This window comes from Silene latifolia, chromosome 6 (assembly GCF_048544455.1).
Source record: "Silene latifolia isolate original U9 population chromosome 6, ASM4854445v1, whole genome shotgun sequence".
NCBI classification, from domain to species: Eukaryota; Viridiplantae; Streptophyta; class Magnoliopsida; order Caryophyllales; family Caryophyllaceae; genus Silene; species Silene latifolia.
The window spans coordinates 16,704,162-16,723,583 of NC_133531.1; the positions used below are offsets into that span (position 1 = coordinate 16,704,162).

General features: G+C 39.4%; 1 protein-coding gene across 1 annotated transcript; it reads right to left on the reverse strand.

Annotated features, from left to right (window-relative positions):
• Positions 1-5,279: 5,279 nt before the first annotated feature.
• On the reverse strand, positions 5,280-5,858 carry LOC141587617 (uncharacterized). Its single transcript, XM_074409093.1, has one exon. The coding sequence runs from the start codon at positions 5,856-5,858 to the stop codon at positions 5,280-5,282; it is 579 nt and encodes a 192-aa protein (XP_074265194.1).
• Positions 5,859-19,422: the final 13,564 nt, after the last annotated feature.

The following is a 19,422-nucleotide window of genomic DNA, read 5'->3' on the forward strand; positions in this document are numbered from 1 at the left end:
TCATACACTGGTTTGCTTGAAAGGCTATGTTTGTAGCCAAGTTATCCCCTAAAAATTACTCCTATCTTCTAATGAAGAAATTTAAATTTATAATTTGTTTTGTTTAGAGAGAGATACTCATATACCCTTTACTAAAGGTGGTAATCGGGTTGTTTATAGGCACTACAAGCCTACAAGAAAGTAGGAGTTTTCCGACCGCCTATCCTATAAGGCTATAACGATCAGGTCGAACACTAATTACAACAACTCGGTCGGGTCAAAGCGGGGTTGGGTTGTGTTGGATCAATAACTGGTTCCATCAATCGATTAAAGGTCATGTTGGGTCATCAACAAACCTGTCTACTTCTTGTCGATTACTTCAATAGTGACGAAAGATGATAATTTTTTCGTTCTAGACTTCTAGTTCTAGTTCTAACTAATTTTAAGACCAACTTAAACCAACATTGATGATATTCAACGTATAAAGTTCGAATGTAGGTCATTGACCATACCCATTTTACCTTGGCTCAAAAGTTCAACTGATTATAGTGCTTCGATCACCACCTCTAAGTACATTTAAGGACTAGTGATATAAAGAGAAGGTTAATCACTGGTTTATTGAATAATTAAAAAAAGCAAGTTACCAGGAAAACTTAACGGAGGAGTTAGTAGAGTCCCTTAACTGTAAAATTCAGAAGTTTGGGTCCTTAACTGAAAAAAAAAGCAAAGTATAGGTCCTTGTCTTTCCCTTAACTCGTTGCAAAATGAACCATTGAACCCCACTTTAATACGTAATATACAAGATACAAATACAAGAAAAAATTAAGTCAATCAACAGCTTTACTACGCTAACAAAATTTTGTTTTTACTTACATTAAACTGTTGAATGATTCAGCGACTTCTCTTAAAAGATGTTGAACAATTTAGCGGCTGTCATTGGCCCATTTTAAGGAGGTCAGCTGGGCAAGTATTTTTATTGTTTTAATTAGGTGGATTATTTGGCAATGATGCAAGTATCAATTATTTTGTCGAGCTAGCAATGGATCGTTCTGACCGTCTGTCTTCGAATTTTAAACAGCCAGGTAAGGATGTTTTTATCCGGTGACTGCAGTGGCTGTAACGATGGGTGGGTGACGCTTAATATTGATAGTGCATCGAAGAGAACCCTTGCCCTTCAATTCAGGAGCAGGTGGAGTATTTCGAGATGCTGCAGACTACATGATTGTTGCGTTCTTGTAAAGATTGGGGCTTGCCACAGTTACAAGAGTTGAGCTGATGGCTCTTCGACGCAGCTTGCTCCTTTCGAGGGAGCGTCTATTTAATAAGTTAATCATTGAAATTAACTTTGAGGTCATTGTTCAAATACTTGGAATTCCATTATAAAAACTCAGGCATGAAACATTCTGTCACGCTTCAATCGAGTTTCTGCAACATCACCTAGAATTGTAAAACCCGTTATCATAAAAAAAAAAACAGAAGTATTTTTGCGAGTCATTATTTTACTTTATTTCATCAGGCCTAAGGCTAAGTAATAGGAAAATCTTCTACTCCGTTGAAAATAGAAGATTCAAACCGTTACACAGTTTTTGATCAGTCGCGAATGTATGCAACAGTTCTTGTAAATCAGAGTCTTATTTCATAGCATTGCAAGTTATGCTTTACGAGTAGGCGACTGACTGTGTTTTCTATTAGTCCTTTATTCAAAGTTACAATATCCTAATTTCCGAGTTGGTAAAGATTCCCTTACCTGTTAGACAACCACAAATAACATTATACCTCCAGTGGTACAATAGCATTATACAACCAAGTTATATCTTATCGAGCTTATGTGTAATTTTTTTGAGCTTTCTTAAAGTTAACTTTTTTTATGTTTAAGTGAGTGAGTTCAGAAATTTTATGGTATAGCTCGACTTCTTTAAAACAAAACTCGAAAACTTTATTATATAGCTCGGGTTCTAGAGCATACAACCGGGTACAACTGGTCGTAGGATCTATTAATTGCACATTCAAACTGTAAACAAAATTACAAAAAGAATACTGAAATTTCCATGACAATCATAGTTCATAACAATGAGCAGAAACTACCATCAAATTAGTTCAATATTGAAATATTAATCTAATCACTCCATTATCATTCGCTAAATTTACTCCCTCCGTTATCATTCATTGGTTTACCTTTTATATTGTTTGTGAGGAGTGTTAAAATCAACAGTAAACAAATGATTTGGATGAAGGGAATAATAATAGCGACTACATTCACATCACAAATAAAGGGCCATAAGCATAAGCATGATCAAGAGCAACAAATAGAGATAGACCTATCTTTGAATCCAGTTATTCACCCCAGTGAATTGGTGAAGCCGTCATATCCTCGACTCCATATCCTTTGCACAACAGCAAGCTTTCATAGTACCACTCCAAGCTCTTACTATACGTTTCTGATTCTAGATATGGATTCATAGGCTTTCCAAGCCATTGCACTTGGCCTGTAGCAATATTATAAGATTTCCTCCCATAAACGAGATAACCACCATCAAAATATAATACCCTTTTTGTTGTTGATAGCGTATCATAGTGGAACAAACTAAAACCATCATCACTCGAAGGACCTGAAAACCATAAAGTCCACTCCCTCTTTCCACACTCCTGTTTCAACACCCATATTCTGAGACGTTTACAAGTAATGCAAAAATACTCCCGTTTACAGGAAATGCAAAAACACGCTAATGACTCCCCAAGAAGAAACAGATTACTTGAAGACATTATATCTTCATTATCCAACACATGTGGCAGTTCCAAAATGGTGAAACTTTCCGTATCAAAATCAAGAGAAACAAGATGTGTTGCTTTATAATCTTGATTACTACTATCCTCACATGGACCCCTTCCAAGCCAGTGAGCTGCGCCATCACATAAATAATAGGGCCCGAACAAACGCATAGAAGACAAACAGTCAAAGTTGAAGTCATCACGATCCCTAACAATCCATTGTTGATCATTTAGTGTGAAAACTGCTAGACGCTTCTCTGGAAGCATTACACCTCGATTATCCTTAAATGAGATTGCAATGACTTTAAAGTCCTTAGTCTGAGGCGCGTATCCAAGAACATAGGTAGTGTAGTAGCCGAACCATGGAAAAAGAGGGCAATGGGGAAGTAGCAACGATTTTCTAATACTCGGGTTACATATTCTCATTCCTTTACACAAGTGGTTTGGATCGAGGCTTATTAAAATCAAAGAATTACAACTTCCATGAAGAACAAAGCTTTCAGAACTCTTGAAAATGTCCCTAGTAATACAAAGGGTGTCCGCCTTACGAATTCTCAACAAACACCCCCTTTGTCCAAATATTTCTGAACACTCGAACGCTAATAATTCACTCGAATTTAAGTTTTTGTTTTTCTTGTTCGACAGTTTGGAATGAATGTTCACAAAATAAGGGTCATCGATAATAGAGCACCAAGATTTACATAGGCACCTGAATCTTAATAGGGTTTTAGCCGGCAAATTTACGAGGATTTGGATCAACAATTCAGGAAGTAAGTATTCATTGAAGGATGGTCTCCTCATCTTCCTACTCTCCAATTGTTAATAGAAAAGAATGAAAAGAAGGAATTTTGAGATTGGTAAGGTTAGAGGTTTCGGCAATTGAACTCCTCTATTAATTTGGAAAACTTTTTTAGGTATAATATCGGCACCATCTCGGCATTTTTTATTTCACATTATACCAATCAAGAAAGATATTTTTGAAAGAATCAAAAAAGATATTTTGAGTAGTAGTTTAACAAAAAAAAATCTATGTAAGAGTATAACCAAATGTTAGTTTATTTTTTTTGGTAACCGTAAGTTGTATTTAAGCATTTAATATCATCTATATTTGTTATTAATTTAAAATTATAGACTAAATTATACATAAATCAATGTAATTAATGCGTGCATATATTAAAGTTTTACTTCCTCTTTTGGCTCCTTAATATATACGTAAGGGTTGTATTTATCATTTCTCTTTTTTGTTGGTGCATACCAGACAGGATTACTAGTTTTGAACCGAGTAGAATTGCACTGTCCAGTTTTTAAATGTTTTGATAAAGAACCGTAAAAAGAAAAAGTGATACATAGGCCCTAGGTTGCACGGACACTCCTCTTAATCGGCGTTCCCGTGTCGGACACCCGGGTCGGAGACGACACTCGTCGGACACACGTCAAAACGTGTCAGACACTTGTAAAGCCGTGTCTAACTTTCATCTTTTATTTCGGCACGTGTCCAACACGTGTCCATGGTATTTTGAGTCGTGTCCATGGTATTTGGACACACCTGACCACCAAACGGAATCAAGTTGAATTTAAGTTAAATGGCGAGAGTTGTTATATGGTTAAATTTGGTGGGGAAATAAGTGAATTGGAGACAAATGATGTTATTTAGACTAATGAGATGTCGAAATAGATTGATTATAAGTTGGTTTTGGTTTTGGAAATGAGAATGAGTTATAATTAACGTACGTTTTACTTTCACTTATTTAAATTTAATATTCAATACTTTTTCAAAAATAAACTCACACATATATAACTATAGAATATATATTTTATTAAATTTAAATGCCGTGTCCCGTGTCCTAAATTTCATGGGATGCCGTGTCACGTTTCCGTGTCGTGTCCGTGTCCGTGTCCGTTTTGGTGCAACCTAGCATAGGCCTAAAGGCGGCAATCGGGTCACTCGGGTCGATTACGGGCAGGTCAATGCGGGTCGGGTCCGGGTTCAGGTCGTGTCGGATCAGTGACGAGTTCATCAAGGTAGTTACCGTTCATGTCGGGTCGGGTTATTAACAAATCAGGTTATCATCGTAAAAATTTGATCTTATGTATTTAGTTTTTGATGTGTTTAAAAATGTATAGGTGTATTAATTATAGTTTTAAGTGAAAACAACAAAGATGAAGGTCAATTTGGTCATATTTAGACCATTATTACTCGGGCCTTCCATCGATTTTACTCAATATCGAGTCACATGTTGGGTTCGGGTTAGAAAAAACAAGGCTGTTATCAAGTTCAGTTCGGTTTGATTTCGGTTCACCGACTTTTCGGGTTTTAACGAATCAATTTCGGTCGGGTCGGGTCAGCTTTTGTCAGCTCAAACACAGCCACACAGGTGAGGGTCATATTTAGTAATACACGGGTTTATTATTATTTATTTATTTTGAATTAAACCCTCAAGGGCTTAAATTATAATATTATCAGAATCAGCACGAACTACATCAGAAATATCCAACGGAACAGACACCAACCACCTACGAGATCCTATTGACTATGGTCTCAGATGAGCGAGCTCATGAGCGACCTTATTAGAATTCCTACGCGACCACTTAAACGTAACATTGTCAAAAGAATTACATAAAACATAAATGTCATTGTAAATTAAAAAAATACTACTGCGCCCCTTCCTTTTCTGCTGTAGATCTTGGATAACATTCAAGCAATCACCTTCCAGGATAACTCTATGATTATTCATCCGACGTGCCTCTTTGAGATCATACAAGATAGCAGTTGCTTCCGCTTCTTCTGGGTCCATTACTAACGTCCCTTGCTCCACGCCACACCACACAACCTCCCCCCTGTCATTTCGACATACAACACCCAACCCCACACCCACACCCTCCATAACTGCTGCATCCACATTCACTTTTGGCACCCCACCTCCCGGCCTCCGCCAACCACCTCCATCCTCCACTACCCCCCGAACCTCCCTTGCCATATCCAAACTCCCCCTCCCTGCCATCTCACATACCAAATCCCTCACCCGTCTTACAACAAGATCCGCCCTCCATTCCCCATCCTCAAAAATCGCCTTATTTCTCCTCTCCCAAATAGCCCAACAACCAATCATGAATATCACCTGCTCTTGTGTGTCCAGCTCCTTCAAAGCAACTTCAACCCAGTCCCGAACCCTCGCAAACCCTGAACATGACGGCACCTCAACTTCCAACCCCTCCCAAACACCACCGACCCATCCACATCCACATACAACATGTAAGCAAGTCTTCTCACAATCCCCACACCGAACACACCACTACTACAGATACAGGCTATAACAACGGGTAAAACCCGTTGTAAAAAAAAAAAGCGGACGTTGTTAAAGCGGCCGTTGTAGAAGGTATTTACAATGGTTTGGTTATTTAATGAAACCGTTGTCTAAAGTATTCACCACGGTTAAAAGCCGTTGTTGTTGGGTATTCTCCGTTGTGGAAAGTGTTTCAAAAATTTGGAGGGAATAATATAACAACGGTTGTCGTATGTATAACCGTTGTTGTAACTTTCCCTCCAAAATTGTGAAGTCTTTTGACAACGGGTTTATGCTACATACCCGTTGTTGAAATTGTTAGTAACAACGGTTCTTAGTTGAAGCAAACCGTTGTTGTAACTTTACCTTCAAAATGTGAAGACTTTTAACAACGGTTTTTCGTTTAAAACCTGTTGTTGAATATTATGCGCGGGTATTTGTGAAAGTCATTCACAACGGTGTTTTTTTTTATTAACCGTTGTGAAAGGTCTTCACAACGGTTTTTTTTAGTAACCGTTTTTATTACGAACTCCTAATGTTTTGAAAAATTAAATTTGTTTCATGCCATTCAAAAACCTGCATATATCAGCAGCACCAGCATAAATCACAGCTGGGTTCATTAGAACTCAATAGATTCAATTCAACCACAACAGCAGCATCATATATTCTAAGACGTAGCAGCATTAAATTTGTTTCATGCCATTGAATTTACATGAACTAATCATTCCCTAACTTCAACAAAAAATTTACTAATAAGTTGATCTAAACTCTGAGTATCATGCATTTCTATATTCTAAGACGTAGTTGCCCCACATGTCTCTTACCTCGTCTATATCTATACTTGAGTACTGCTCAATCTGTTGTGACGGGTTGATTGCATACTGCGGAAAAAACAAAGAGAAGACATTATGGTATATATAGCAGCAAGCAAGACAACATTAGCAACATCATGGTATATATAGCAGCAAGCAAGACAACATTAGCTCTAATTTAAAAAAAGTAATAAACACATTATTAAATTACTAACCTTTTCTGGAATAATGATATATCTTCGCCTAATAATCTCCAACATGAACCGACAAGCGTAGTATCCACATTGTATGCTATCCTGGTCTGGCGAGGGGCCTATTATTACATAAAAACAAACAGACGAGAGAAGGCTCACATCGGAATCTTGAACTTTAGGTATTGTATTAGTATTAAACATGATTTTGCACTTAATGTTATTGTATTTGAGCACGTACCCCTGTTATCGTAATAAAATCAGGGCCAACATCAGAATCTTTCGTGGGTTGATCCTGCTCGTTTGCTCTTTTCTTCTCAAAGGCCCTTTTTTAAAAAATAAAAAAGGAGGCAGAAACTCATTTTTTTAGGGGCAAAAATGAGCTTTTTTCTATAAATAAAAATTGAAACTTAATGTTATTATAAATAAATCAGTATTATAAACTTACATATTAATCAAGCGCTTAAAAGTGTCGCTTGGTTGATGATGTAAAGAGTCCAACCAGAAAACTTTATTCCTTGTCGGCATGATGGCTGCTAGCACCCAATGAGTCCTACATCAAGAGACATCATCATTATTAACAAGTACATATATTAGTTATGAAAATGCAATTGTAGGGGGAAACGTAATATTAATTTGTTTATTACCCTTTTTCATTATAAGCGCCAAAAATCAGCTTCTTGGTTGTCGCCAATTGCTGAGCAATATAATCTACCCGTTCTTGGAACGAGAAATCCGCAATAAATAAAGATAAAATAAAGGGGCACAGGAATCCGTATTGATCAGATGGAATATTCTTCTCGGGGATCACTCTCAATTTCAATATCCTACATTATTACGGTATTAATTCCGGTATTTAAAACACTATCTAGTAGTCAGAATATTATAATATGAAATTATTTATTAAGAAACTTACTTCATCCAAACAAATACGTGTTGGATATCAATCTGGTCTAGGCCAGCCCATACGGCTAGCATATCCCATGATAGATGTGCTTGGCGCTCAACCCCTAGAATATCCTCCTCGGGCGGAATAACTATCAATTGCTCGGTGGCTATGCGATGGTCAGCCTCCTCATGCAGTTTCCTCATCGTCACCGTTCTTACATATCCCATGTAATCCTTCCCTTTATATTGTGTGTCGTTTAAACTCCTAACTTTCAATGATGAGGTAGTAGTAGTAGCAGGTAAGACTGGGGACTTAGGCTTATCAGTCTTTTTTGTCCCCTACACAAAATTACCATGCTTTTTATAAATACAGACAAAATATAAATAAAGGGAGCGAGGTTTTTAAAAAAATGGAGAAGTTAATTAAATACCTCATCAAGTTGTTGTCTCGACGAGGTCGTTGGCATGTCTGTGGACTTAGGCTTATCCGCCAAAGCCGGCTTTTTTGTTCCCTACAAAAAAAAAAAATAACATATAAATTTAACATATAAAAACATTCAACAATTAAAAATTTAACATATATATAAAGGTATTTCTTCTAACCCCAACTGCTTTCCGCTTCTGAGGCGGAGACGTCCGAGCCAAGTAGATGTGAGTTTCAGGCCATTGGATGAAACTTCCAAGCGCATCTCCCAGAATGGTAATGTCGTCACGAACTGGGACAGGCAGTTGCAAGTTTTCATGGCCTGGTAAGACTGTAGTTATCTCTACTTTGGTATGATTCGGCAAAAGTTTTTCGCCATGAACTACAGTTTCCGCTGCTGCAGATTTGGTGTGCATTTCTACGAGACCCCGGCCAACACGCACATGTGGCTTTTCGGTTTTAGGGTCAGCAAGAATAACTGGCCTCTTGTTTACGGCCTGAAGAATATACACATACATTATTATATCTTTGCAAAAACGCTTCAGCATTCAAAAGATTTTGCAAAAACGCTTTCTGTCTCAGGCCGATTTTTGCACAAACTTCAGCATTCATATAAATTTAACTAATTAAACACTTCATGCATACCTTACTGAAAACAGGGAACTGACTTGAAGGGGATGTATCTTTGTTTTTCATCATCACCGTCTTCTCAAGTTGCATCTCCTTTTCAGACCCATTATTTACCTAATAAAATTAACCAATGGCACCATGTCAGAAGTTATAGCATTAGAGTGGCGGGGAACACACCTCCGATCTTACCCAAAAAAAAAAAAAAAAAAAAGAAAAATAAGGAAGTATTAGGTACCTGATCGGCTTTAGTTGTTACAACTTGAAGCATTATTAGGTACCTGATCTTTCTGAATCTCGTTGACCGATACTTCCTTCTCATGTATTGCCAAGGTAGTAGCGGCCTCTTGACCAATCTGTTGTACCTTATTATTACCCCCTTTAGAAATGACATCCTCCATCATCTTCACTTCTTCTTCGGAAAGCTTACCTCCAAAGATTCGGCTTTAGTAGTACGGATGCCATTAATCAAGTCGCTTGCCAAGAATGTAATGTGTCGCAATTTTTATCCCAACAATAACATGTGAATTGAACTTAAATGAAAATAATAGAATAAATGTTACCATGTCAGCCTTCTCGGACTTAGTCTTCCTTTTCTTCTTTATCTCGAGCGTTTTCCCATAATATTTCGTTACTCCAACCTGTAACGGACGCCCTCAAACGACTGGATGTTCGGGTCGGCCGATCGCTCTAGCAAGAACGTCATTACGACCACTGGGAGTGAATTTCCCTTCTTCTACCTCTTTCAATACGTTGTCCTATAATATATTAAATAAACTTCAAATTATATTTGTGACTAAAATAATAAAGTTAGTAATGAACTCGTCTTAATAAAATAATGCTTACTATGTTGGCCAACACTTCCTCATCATATTTGTCACGCGACCGGGATCCTTTAAGCGTGTGCCCTTCTTTATAAGTTACATGCCGATCCACCTCTTTCACTCCCTTTGCCACCTACACATTAACATGGTAACATTTATACACGTAAATGTGTATCAATGCAAGTCCAAGTGTGATTAAAAAAATAAAGTCTCACAGGGGAATAATGCATGCTACTTACGAGGTTCTCTTCTATCTTTCTGTAACCGCCTCGAGAACCATACCATTTCCCCTTCTTGCATGAAATGTTAGCACGATTTCTTCTGCTAACGGCCTTCAAATAATTATATAAAAGCGCAAGTAGATGAGATAATAAAAAGATTATATAAAGGACTCATTAATTAAAAAAATGATAGGTAAATCGTTAAAAGGCGAGGATATTTAACCTGAAACTTCTCAGTAGTTCTCATCTTTTTGAAAAGATCCCATTGTTCCTGCTTGATGGTGGGACACTTGTTTTCCGGTGGGCTCTTACGCATCTCCCCCATTGCCTTGTCCACATACAACCAATCCCTAGCAACGTCACACCTTTCACTTTTGTGGACATCCGCCGCCTTATGCATTAAATACGGATCATGGCTTTCATCGGGTATAATAAAGCCTTCCTTTACACGAGCCAAGTATAACTCCGCCAATTTTGGATTCAAATTTCTAAAATCATCTAAATGGATAGGCACAATCTGTCTTGTGCAAGTACCAATCCAACTGGAGAAAAGACCCGCATTTGGACCAGTAGGGAAACCCATCTCACTCCATGTTATTTCGAACGGCTGTTTAGCGGCTATAGCTGCAAGAAATTTCTGGCACTTCGTAGCACCCCTCTCACCAGGCTTATTATCACCAGGCTTATTATTCTTTTGACTTCTTTTACGTTTTTCACCCATGATAATCCTAAAACCCAAATATGAATGATATAGGAAATGAACAACTTAACAACGTACATGCAGATTATTATCTAAAACCCTAAACCCTAATAGGAATGAAAATTTAAAACAACAGATTGAGCTTCTAAAATCCTAAACCCTAATGAGAGGAGTGAAGTAGATGATGCGGGATGATAAAGATAACAAAGAAGATGAAAAACAAACAGATGCATGAAAAAGAAACAAGATGATCGTCTTAAAACCCTAATGATGAAACACAAAATTAAAGTGAACATACCTGATGATGATGATGATAAAGAGAACGAGCAGGATGATAAGGGAAGGCAACGGAGTCTGGGCGTCGGAAATTTGGCGACGGCCGGCAACGAGAATGTAGAAAGCGAGGAAGAGAGAAGAATTAACTCAGGATACCAACGGTTGAACTAATGTTGTGTGTGTTTGTGTATGGCATGCTGTATGGGTTTCTAAATTAGTTTTTTATTAAGACAAACTATTGACAACGGGTGCTCAGAGAAGAACCGTTGTTATATGTTAATAACAACGGGTCAATAAAAGTCAACCGTTGTCAAAAGTTTATTACAACGGTTAAAATATACCCGTTGTAATATATTTTCACCAAATTTGCGCCAAAATGAAATATGTCAAAAAAAATCATTGACAACGGGTAGAGGTACTACACCCGTTGTTGAAAGTATTAACAACGGGTAATTTAAATATAACCGTTGTTATTGTTGAACCTTTTTTTTTTTAAATTATCAGTAATTCCATTACGGTCCAAACTCAGTAATAATACATACCGTAATGTAAAAGAAGCACCATATCTTTGCAACATTATTCAAAGCAATTTCAACACCAAAGATCCACATCTAATAATAAGATCAAGAAAATAAGACAACACCAAAGATGCATGCATACCGCATATCTAAGCTACAGGATTTACCATGCCATGCAAATTTGGGAATTTTTATTTAACAATATAATGACCATTATTGATTTACCAATAAATTAAACCATCAAATTATTGGTCTGAAAATGACTCAAAATGTTGGTCGTCCATATCACCGTGTCCTGATGAACTATCTCAGGATCGGAGACGTTTCTTGGATGTCATAGTTTCTTCGTTAACTCAAATACCTTCACCATGGTCATCACGCATATAGATGCTTTCAGTGTCCTCATGATCAGTGTCAACATCGTCGAAATAAGATACTGGTGGTAGACGATCCATTCCCTCAAAAACGACATCCTGATCATCATCACCATTATCGGATGGACTACTCCTTCTACTCCTTATAGATAGTACAACAGACCACTTCTTATCCATAGGATCGGTGACATAGAACACTTGTTTAGCTTGGGATGTCATTATGAAAGGATCATCCTTATTATTGCCAACCTTACCCAGATTGACCAACGTAAATCCCATCTTATCCTTTCGGACACAATGGATGTTGTTATCAACCCAGTTACATCGAAACAAAGGCATTGTGAAATCAATGTAATCTAGTACCAATATATCTTGAATAACACCATAATAAAGGCATTTTCCCCAAATAGGCTTTTTATCTTTTGAAGTAGCAAAGTGCATTGCCTCAAATTCAGAACTCACACCACTATTTTGCATTGTGCTCAACTCATCTTGCTCGCGGGTGTAAAAAGTATATCCATTAATGGCAAAACTGTTGTAAAAGGTGACCCTGGCATTTGGACCTAAACCAAGACATAGTAACCTAGAAGAGATGTCATCACCAGTTTGATCAGTACACTCTAAGACAATATTCCTAAACCACTCTGGAAATGTCTTCGTATGCTCGTTCACAATCCAGTTCTCGGTCTTGTTTTGGTGATCGTATTTGAGCTCATCTTTGTGTTGTTGAATATAAGGTTGTACCTCATCTTCGTTGTTTAGCACATACATGTGTGCTAAATGCAATATTTCACGTGTCACAATTTTTTCAACCCGACCCCTAATACCTTTTCCGGTCATCCAGTCACTATGACGATTCTTAGGAACGCCAATCAACTCCTCAGGGGAGAGATGAGCGTAACAATATGAAAGAGCTTCGTCTAAAATAGCGTGTTCAGCAATACAACCTTCCGGACGATACCGATTAGATGTATAGTCCTTGTAGACTTTCATCAATCTTTCGAAAGGATACTGGTATCTCAAGTACACGGGTCCAAGGTACAAAATCTCCCTAACCAAGTGAATGGTCAGATGAATCATGATAGTGAAGAAAGAGGGTGGAAAATACATTTCCAACTGACAAAGAGAGGTTACAACGAGGTCCTGCAATGAATCCACGTCATCGGGATCGATGACTTTTCGCATATGGTGGAAGAAGAGACAGAATCTAGTTATAGCATATCTTACCTTTTCAGGTAAAATGGAACGAATAGCCACTGGTAGTAATTGTTGCATCAAAGTGTGACAATCATGTGACTTTAACCCGGTGAGTTTTAGGTCTTGCATCGACACTAGGCTTTTGATGTTCGACGAATAACCATGTGGCACTTTAATTCCATTCAAGCATGCACAAAACTCTTTTCTCTCATTCCGTGAAAGGGTAAAAGCTGCTGGCGGTAAAAATGTACGATTACCTCTCTTCTGTGGTGCCAACTCTAGCCTAATACCCATCATTTTCATATCTTCCCTGCGGCGTTATCCTTTGTTTTACCAGGGAACATTCAAAAGGGTATTGATAATATTATCACAGACATTTTTCTCAATGTGCATGAAATCGAGGCAATGCTCGACCTCCAGGTCGGCCAATATGGAAGTTTATCAAAAATATGGATCTTTTCTTATACCCACGAGTAGACAATTTAGAGCCGCTCTTCTTCCCATAATCTATCTCAATATGCTTTACTTTCTGATAAACTTCATGCTCACTCAAAATTCTAGGAGGTTGACGAAGTTCTTGTCTTCCATTGAATGCTTTCTGCATCTTGCGATAACAATGCTCATGATACAAGAACCTCCTATTTCACATATACACATACTTACGAGAAGACTTCAAGTATTCAGACTCGATATCCTCCCCACACAATGGACAAGCCTCTTTCCCATGAACTGTGTGCCCAGAAAGGTCGCCATAAGCCGGATAGTCAGTTATTGTACACAATAACATCGCTCTCAAATTGAAAGTTTCCAAATATACATCTATATCATTTCCAGGTTGTTTAGGGCCGGAAATTAACAACGACAACATCAAATACTTTCTTTTCATGCACACATATGGAGGTAAGTTATAAATAGCCAACACTACTGGCCAAATACTATGTTGGCTACTCATGTTTCCGTGTGGGTTCATTCCATCAGTGGACAGCGCTAGACGTAAGTTTCTAGGTTCATTGCCGAACTCGGGATACTTAGCGTCGAACGATTTCCATTGCTTACCATATGCCGGGTGTCTTAGCTTTCCATCATTTATTCTTCCTGTTTCATGCCAAGTTAACATTTTTGCATCATCGGGATTCGCATAAATCCTTATGACTCTTGGTATCAATGGAAAATACCACAACACCTTAGCCGGGATCCCTTCCTTATCCTTATAACGCCACTCCAAACATTTAGGGCAATTGGTTAAGTTTTGATATAATTTCCGATACAATATGCAATCATTTGGACATGCATGTATTTTCTCATATTTCATACCCACTCCTCTTATTAGTTTTTTCGCCTCATATGTCTTAACAGGTAGAACATTACCATCAGGAAGCAACTCCTTTATCAAGGCTAAAAAACTAGTGAAATACGTGTCACTCACTCCATTTGCCCCCTTGATATTATACAACTTCACCACAGCCGACATTTTTGTGAGCTTACAACCAGGATATAGAGGTGCTTCAGACTCACACAACTTCTCATACATGTTGTTAAGGTCATCCCAATTACTAGTGTCATCACCTACATCTTCAAAAACAATGGACTCATCATCATTCTCTTCATTATCTATAGACCCAACATTCAACTTCTCTACTTCCAACTCAAAAAACTCGGCAAACTTAGGATCATCAGTTAGCCTTTCGTGTACCTCAACATCATCTTCTTCAGAGTTATTCTCTTCCTCTAATGATTCCCCATGAAAAATCCAAAGTGTATAGGATCGACTAAATCTCCACTTTTCTAGGTGTATTTTAACGTCCGGAAAAGCCATATAGCTAATATTACCACATCTTTCACAAGGACATGCAATACTAGAAGAACCTTTCAAATTGTTCGAAACGAATTCATAAAATTCAGCTAAACCATCCTTGTAGGTGCGGTCACTCATATTTGCATCAATCATCCAAGTTCGAGTCATTATTCTACATTCGTAATAATAGGCAACTAATTCAGAAAATACAATAATAGGCAAACAAATAAACGAAATTCGGGAAAGCAATTAAGTTAAATTATCAACAAATTAAATAATAACCCAAAAAATCCTATATCTATAAGCGTTGCTAAGAAACATATATATACCTGATTGATAAACACGATGAGGGAGAGAAGACGTGACAACAGTGACGGAGATGAAGACAGAGAGACGATCAGGGAGGAATGGAGGATGATATAGTAGTAAAGATTAGCTTGTGTTTGTGTTTTGTAGCGTATAGCGAGAATAAAGCAATATGTTGTTCTTAAGATTTTCATAATATTAATAACAACGGTTATTGAGTCTACAACCGTTGTTAAAAAGTATTAAAAACGGGTTCTAATATAACCGTTGTGATTACTTTTCACTAATTTGGCGCCAAACCATTAACAACGGTTAAAATTTAACCGTTGTTATTAGTTTTTTCATTAACAACGGTTGTTTAAGTATGACCCGTTGTTAAAACCAATAACAACGGTTAACAACACGTAACCGTTGTAATTAAGTTTGGTAAAATTCGCGGAATCAATTCTACAACGTGTTTTGATGATTTTCCTGAATAAGCGTTGTTAAAGGGCCGTTGTGGTTGCCTGTAATTGTAGTAGTGCACTCATTACCAACCGACCCCAACCGCATCGAAATATTCCTCCGGTAGGAATAGCTTCATTACATTTTTACCCGTAAGAACGCTTTAATCCTTGGTAAGACAGGGGCTTTCCGGACCTTATTCCACAACCAACTATCGAAACGACACTCGATGGCCCCTCCATATCCTCATCCCGCTTCCCGATAAGCCTATAAGCTAAACGAACTGAATATACCCCATCCCTTTCCCCACTCCAACACCACTCATCATGAACCACTTGATCACAAATCCACATCCTAAGAACTCTCTCACACTCAAACGGAAGAAATATCGACTCAACCAACCAACTCGGTGTCCCATTCCCTACCCCCGTCCTTCATTAGGTCCACCAATCGCAAACCGGATCGACACCCCTCGAGGCGAGAGAATCTTCCCGAATGAGAACCCCCCACCCACGGATCCCGCCACACCGCCGTGGTCAATCCGTCCCCCACTCTGCGCCGAAAACCCAACAAAATCAGCGACCGAGCCTCACATATACTCTCCAAGAATAACTCGGATTATTTCCCACACTCGCCTCCAAAAAGGAAGTAGAAGGAAAATATTTACCTTTCAGCAGACGTGTCATCAAACTTTCCTCATCAGTAAGTAATCTCTAGGCCTGCTTACCCAGCATCGCACTATTAAATTTCATAAAATCCTGAAACCCGAGTCCCCCTCTGCATTTTGGCAAGCAAAGCTTCCTCCACGCTACCCAAGGAATCTTCCTCCTACCATTCTCCGTGCCCCACGAGAACCGCGAAACAAGAGACCGCATCTCGTCATAGAAATTAGCCGGAATTCTAAAGACACTCATCGCATAAGTAGGTATAGCTTGGGCCACTGCCTTTATAAGCACCTCCTTACCCGCCTTACTGAGTAACAAACCCTTCCATCCCTGCAACCTCTTACTTAACTTGTCTCGAATCAGATCTGTGAGACTCTTCTTAGATCTCCCCAAAACAAGAGGGCAACCCCGGATACTTCCCGACACGCATACCGCCCCGACACCTAGTACCCCATCGATCACCGCCTTTCGACGGACTCGTCATCGGGGCTAAACGATACGGTAATCGGCAAACTCACCAACTGCCCCGACGCCTTCTGGTAACGATCAAGAATACGCATAACCTCCCTAGCCTCAGCCTCCTTAGCCTTAACAAAGATGATACTATCGTCTGCAAAGAATAAATGGGATACACTCGGAGCGTGGGGAGCGATCTTAACCCCATGAATTGAACCCACCTCGGCTGCCCTTCTCAAAGATCCCCGACAAAGACTTCCGCACATAATATAAACAAGTATGGTGACAATGGATCACCTTGTCACAGACCTCGACCTGGCAAGAAAGGAACGAACATTCGTCCATTTATAAGAACCGAATAACTTACCGACCGAACACACCTCATCACCATACTCACCCACCGCTCATGAAAACCCATCCGAACTAGCACAGCCTCCAAAAAATTCCACTCAACCCGATCATACGCCTTCGCCATATCAAACTCCAACGCCAAATGACCCCCACTACTTCTCGTATTCTTCATATGAAGAAAAAGCTCAAAAGCAACTAGAATATTATCACTAATTAACCTACCAGGAGTAAAAGCACTCTGGTTCTCGAACACAATCTTGCCCAAAAACCGTTTCGCCCTATTAGCTAGAACCTTAGAAACCAATTTATAAATCACATTGCACAAACTAATCGGCCGAAAATCTGCCACCTTATCAGGCGCCTTCTTCTTTGGTATTAGAACAATATTAGTCTCATTCAGACTAGGTGGAAAAGGAGCACCATTAAGAATATTTAACACTAACTTGATCACCGCAGGGCCAACAATATGCCAATAAGTTTGATAAAAAAGGTCATTCATACCGTCTGGACCCGACGCCTTTAGTGGATGCATCTGACTCAGCGCAATGACAACCTCCTCACCCGAATAATTTGCCGTCAACCCCTCATTCATCTCTCTTGTGACCCTCCCTTCCACCACATCCAACATATCATCAAATCCCTCCGGTGCCCCCGACCCGAATAGCTCCCCAAAGTAATCCACGGCACACCTCGAAACAGCCTCTGTACCCTCATACACCCTCCCCTGCTCATCACTAACCTTCGAGATAAAGTTCTTCTGCTTTCTCTCACTAGCAACTCTATGAAAGAACTTGGAATTCCTATCCCCATCCCGCAACCAAATAGCACGAGAACGTTGTCGCCAGAACTTCTCTTCCTGACGCAAAAGAGACGCAATCTCCAACACCACCTTCTTTCTCTCTTGAACCCGCCGCGGACTCCTATCTCCCTCATTAAGCTCCTTCAACCTCTCCCTCTTCTTAGCAAGACACTTAAGAATCTTCCCTATACTAACCCCCTTCCACGCAAGCAGCTCCCTCGCACACCATGTAAGACTCTCCGTGAAGTCACCCCCTCCCCCCCCATCGTTCCACCCACGTCGTATGGCCTCCTCACACCCATCCTCACCCACCCATATATGCTCAAACCGGAACAATTTATCCCCCCGACCATCTTGCCCCACTCGCCTAGCCCCCATAACTTTGATCGGACAATGATCCGACCATTCCCTGTTAAGATGAAACAATGTAGCATAAGGATAAAGATCAAACCACGCCTCATTAGCCATAGCCTTATCAAGAAGGGATTGCCTATTATCCTCACCAACTTGCCCATTATCAAAAGTAAACTCATAACCTTCCATCGGAATATCCCGAATACCAGCCTCATCCACAACATCTCGAAAATTATTTATCTGCCACTGCGCCCTTGATCCCCCTTTCATCTCAGTAGAATACAGAATTTCATTAAAGTCGTCAATGCACAACCACGGACCACTTCATTCTCCTGCCAACATCCTCAGCAGCTGCCATGATAAATGCCTATCTTGAACAGCCGGCCACCCATAAAACCATGTAATTCGCCACTTCAAGCCATCCAGCTCAATATCAAAATCCATACAGTGGACCGTTGCAGCCCGCAAAACACACGACATCCCTTCCTTCCATAAAAAAGCAAGAGCACCTGAACGACCTACACTATCTACAGACTACAGCCACACCAGTATATCTATCCACTCTATTTATAATCCTACTCATATCACGACTACTTAATTTCGTTTCACATAGAAAAATCATAGCCGGGGCCTCCCGTCGGATTAGGTTCCGAAGCCCGCCTACTGCATCGGGGTTGCCCAGCCCCCTGCAGTTAAGGCTCAAGAATTCATTGGGCCCGGCGGGGTTGATTATTATAAACCTCCGCCTCAGATATCAACACATCCCTGTGTAAAGCAACCTTCTTAGTGATCATAGCACAAACCTGTTCATCATCCTCCCGAGACAGTTTATTAAATTCGTTAAGCATGGGCTCCACTCGAATCGAAGAATCAACCTTGCATCCTACAGCAACCTCACGGTCCAGCCGTGTCCACCCTCTACTTCCACACTTCGTCCTCCCATCACCCCCTTGCACCCTTGGTCCCACCACCGAACCAACTATGTCACCTACACGGGTTTATTATTAGCTAAGCAATTATGTGTCACAATGACAATTGTTTGTTAATTTCAACATTTAGAGAGCGTTAAGTTTTTCAAAATCCAAATACTTGAAATTCAATGATCAAAATATAAGGCATGAAACATTCTATCACACTTCAATCTAGTTGCTGCAACTTCTATTACACC

What these genes read in the sequence shown, in the direction of transcription:
- LOC141587617 (XM_074409093.1), bottom strand. Translation starts at nt 5,858, where the DNA reads ATGATTGGTTGTTGGGCTATTTGGGAGAGGAGAAATAAGGCGATTTTT.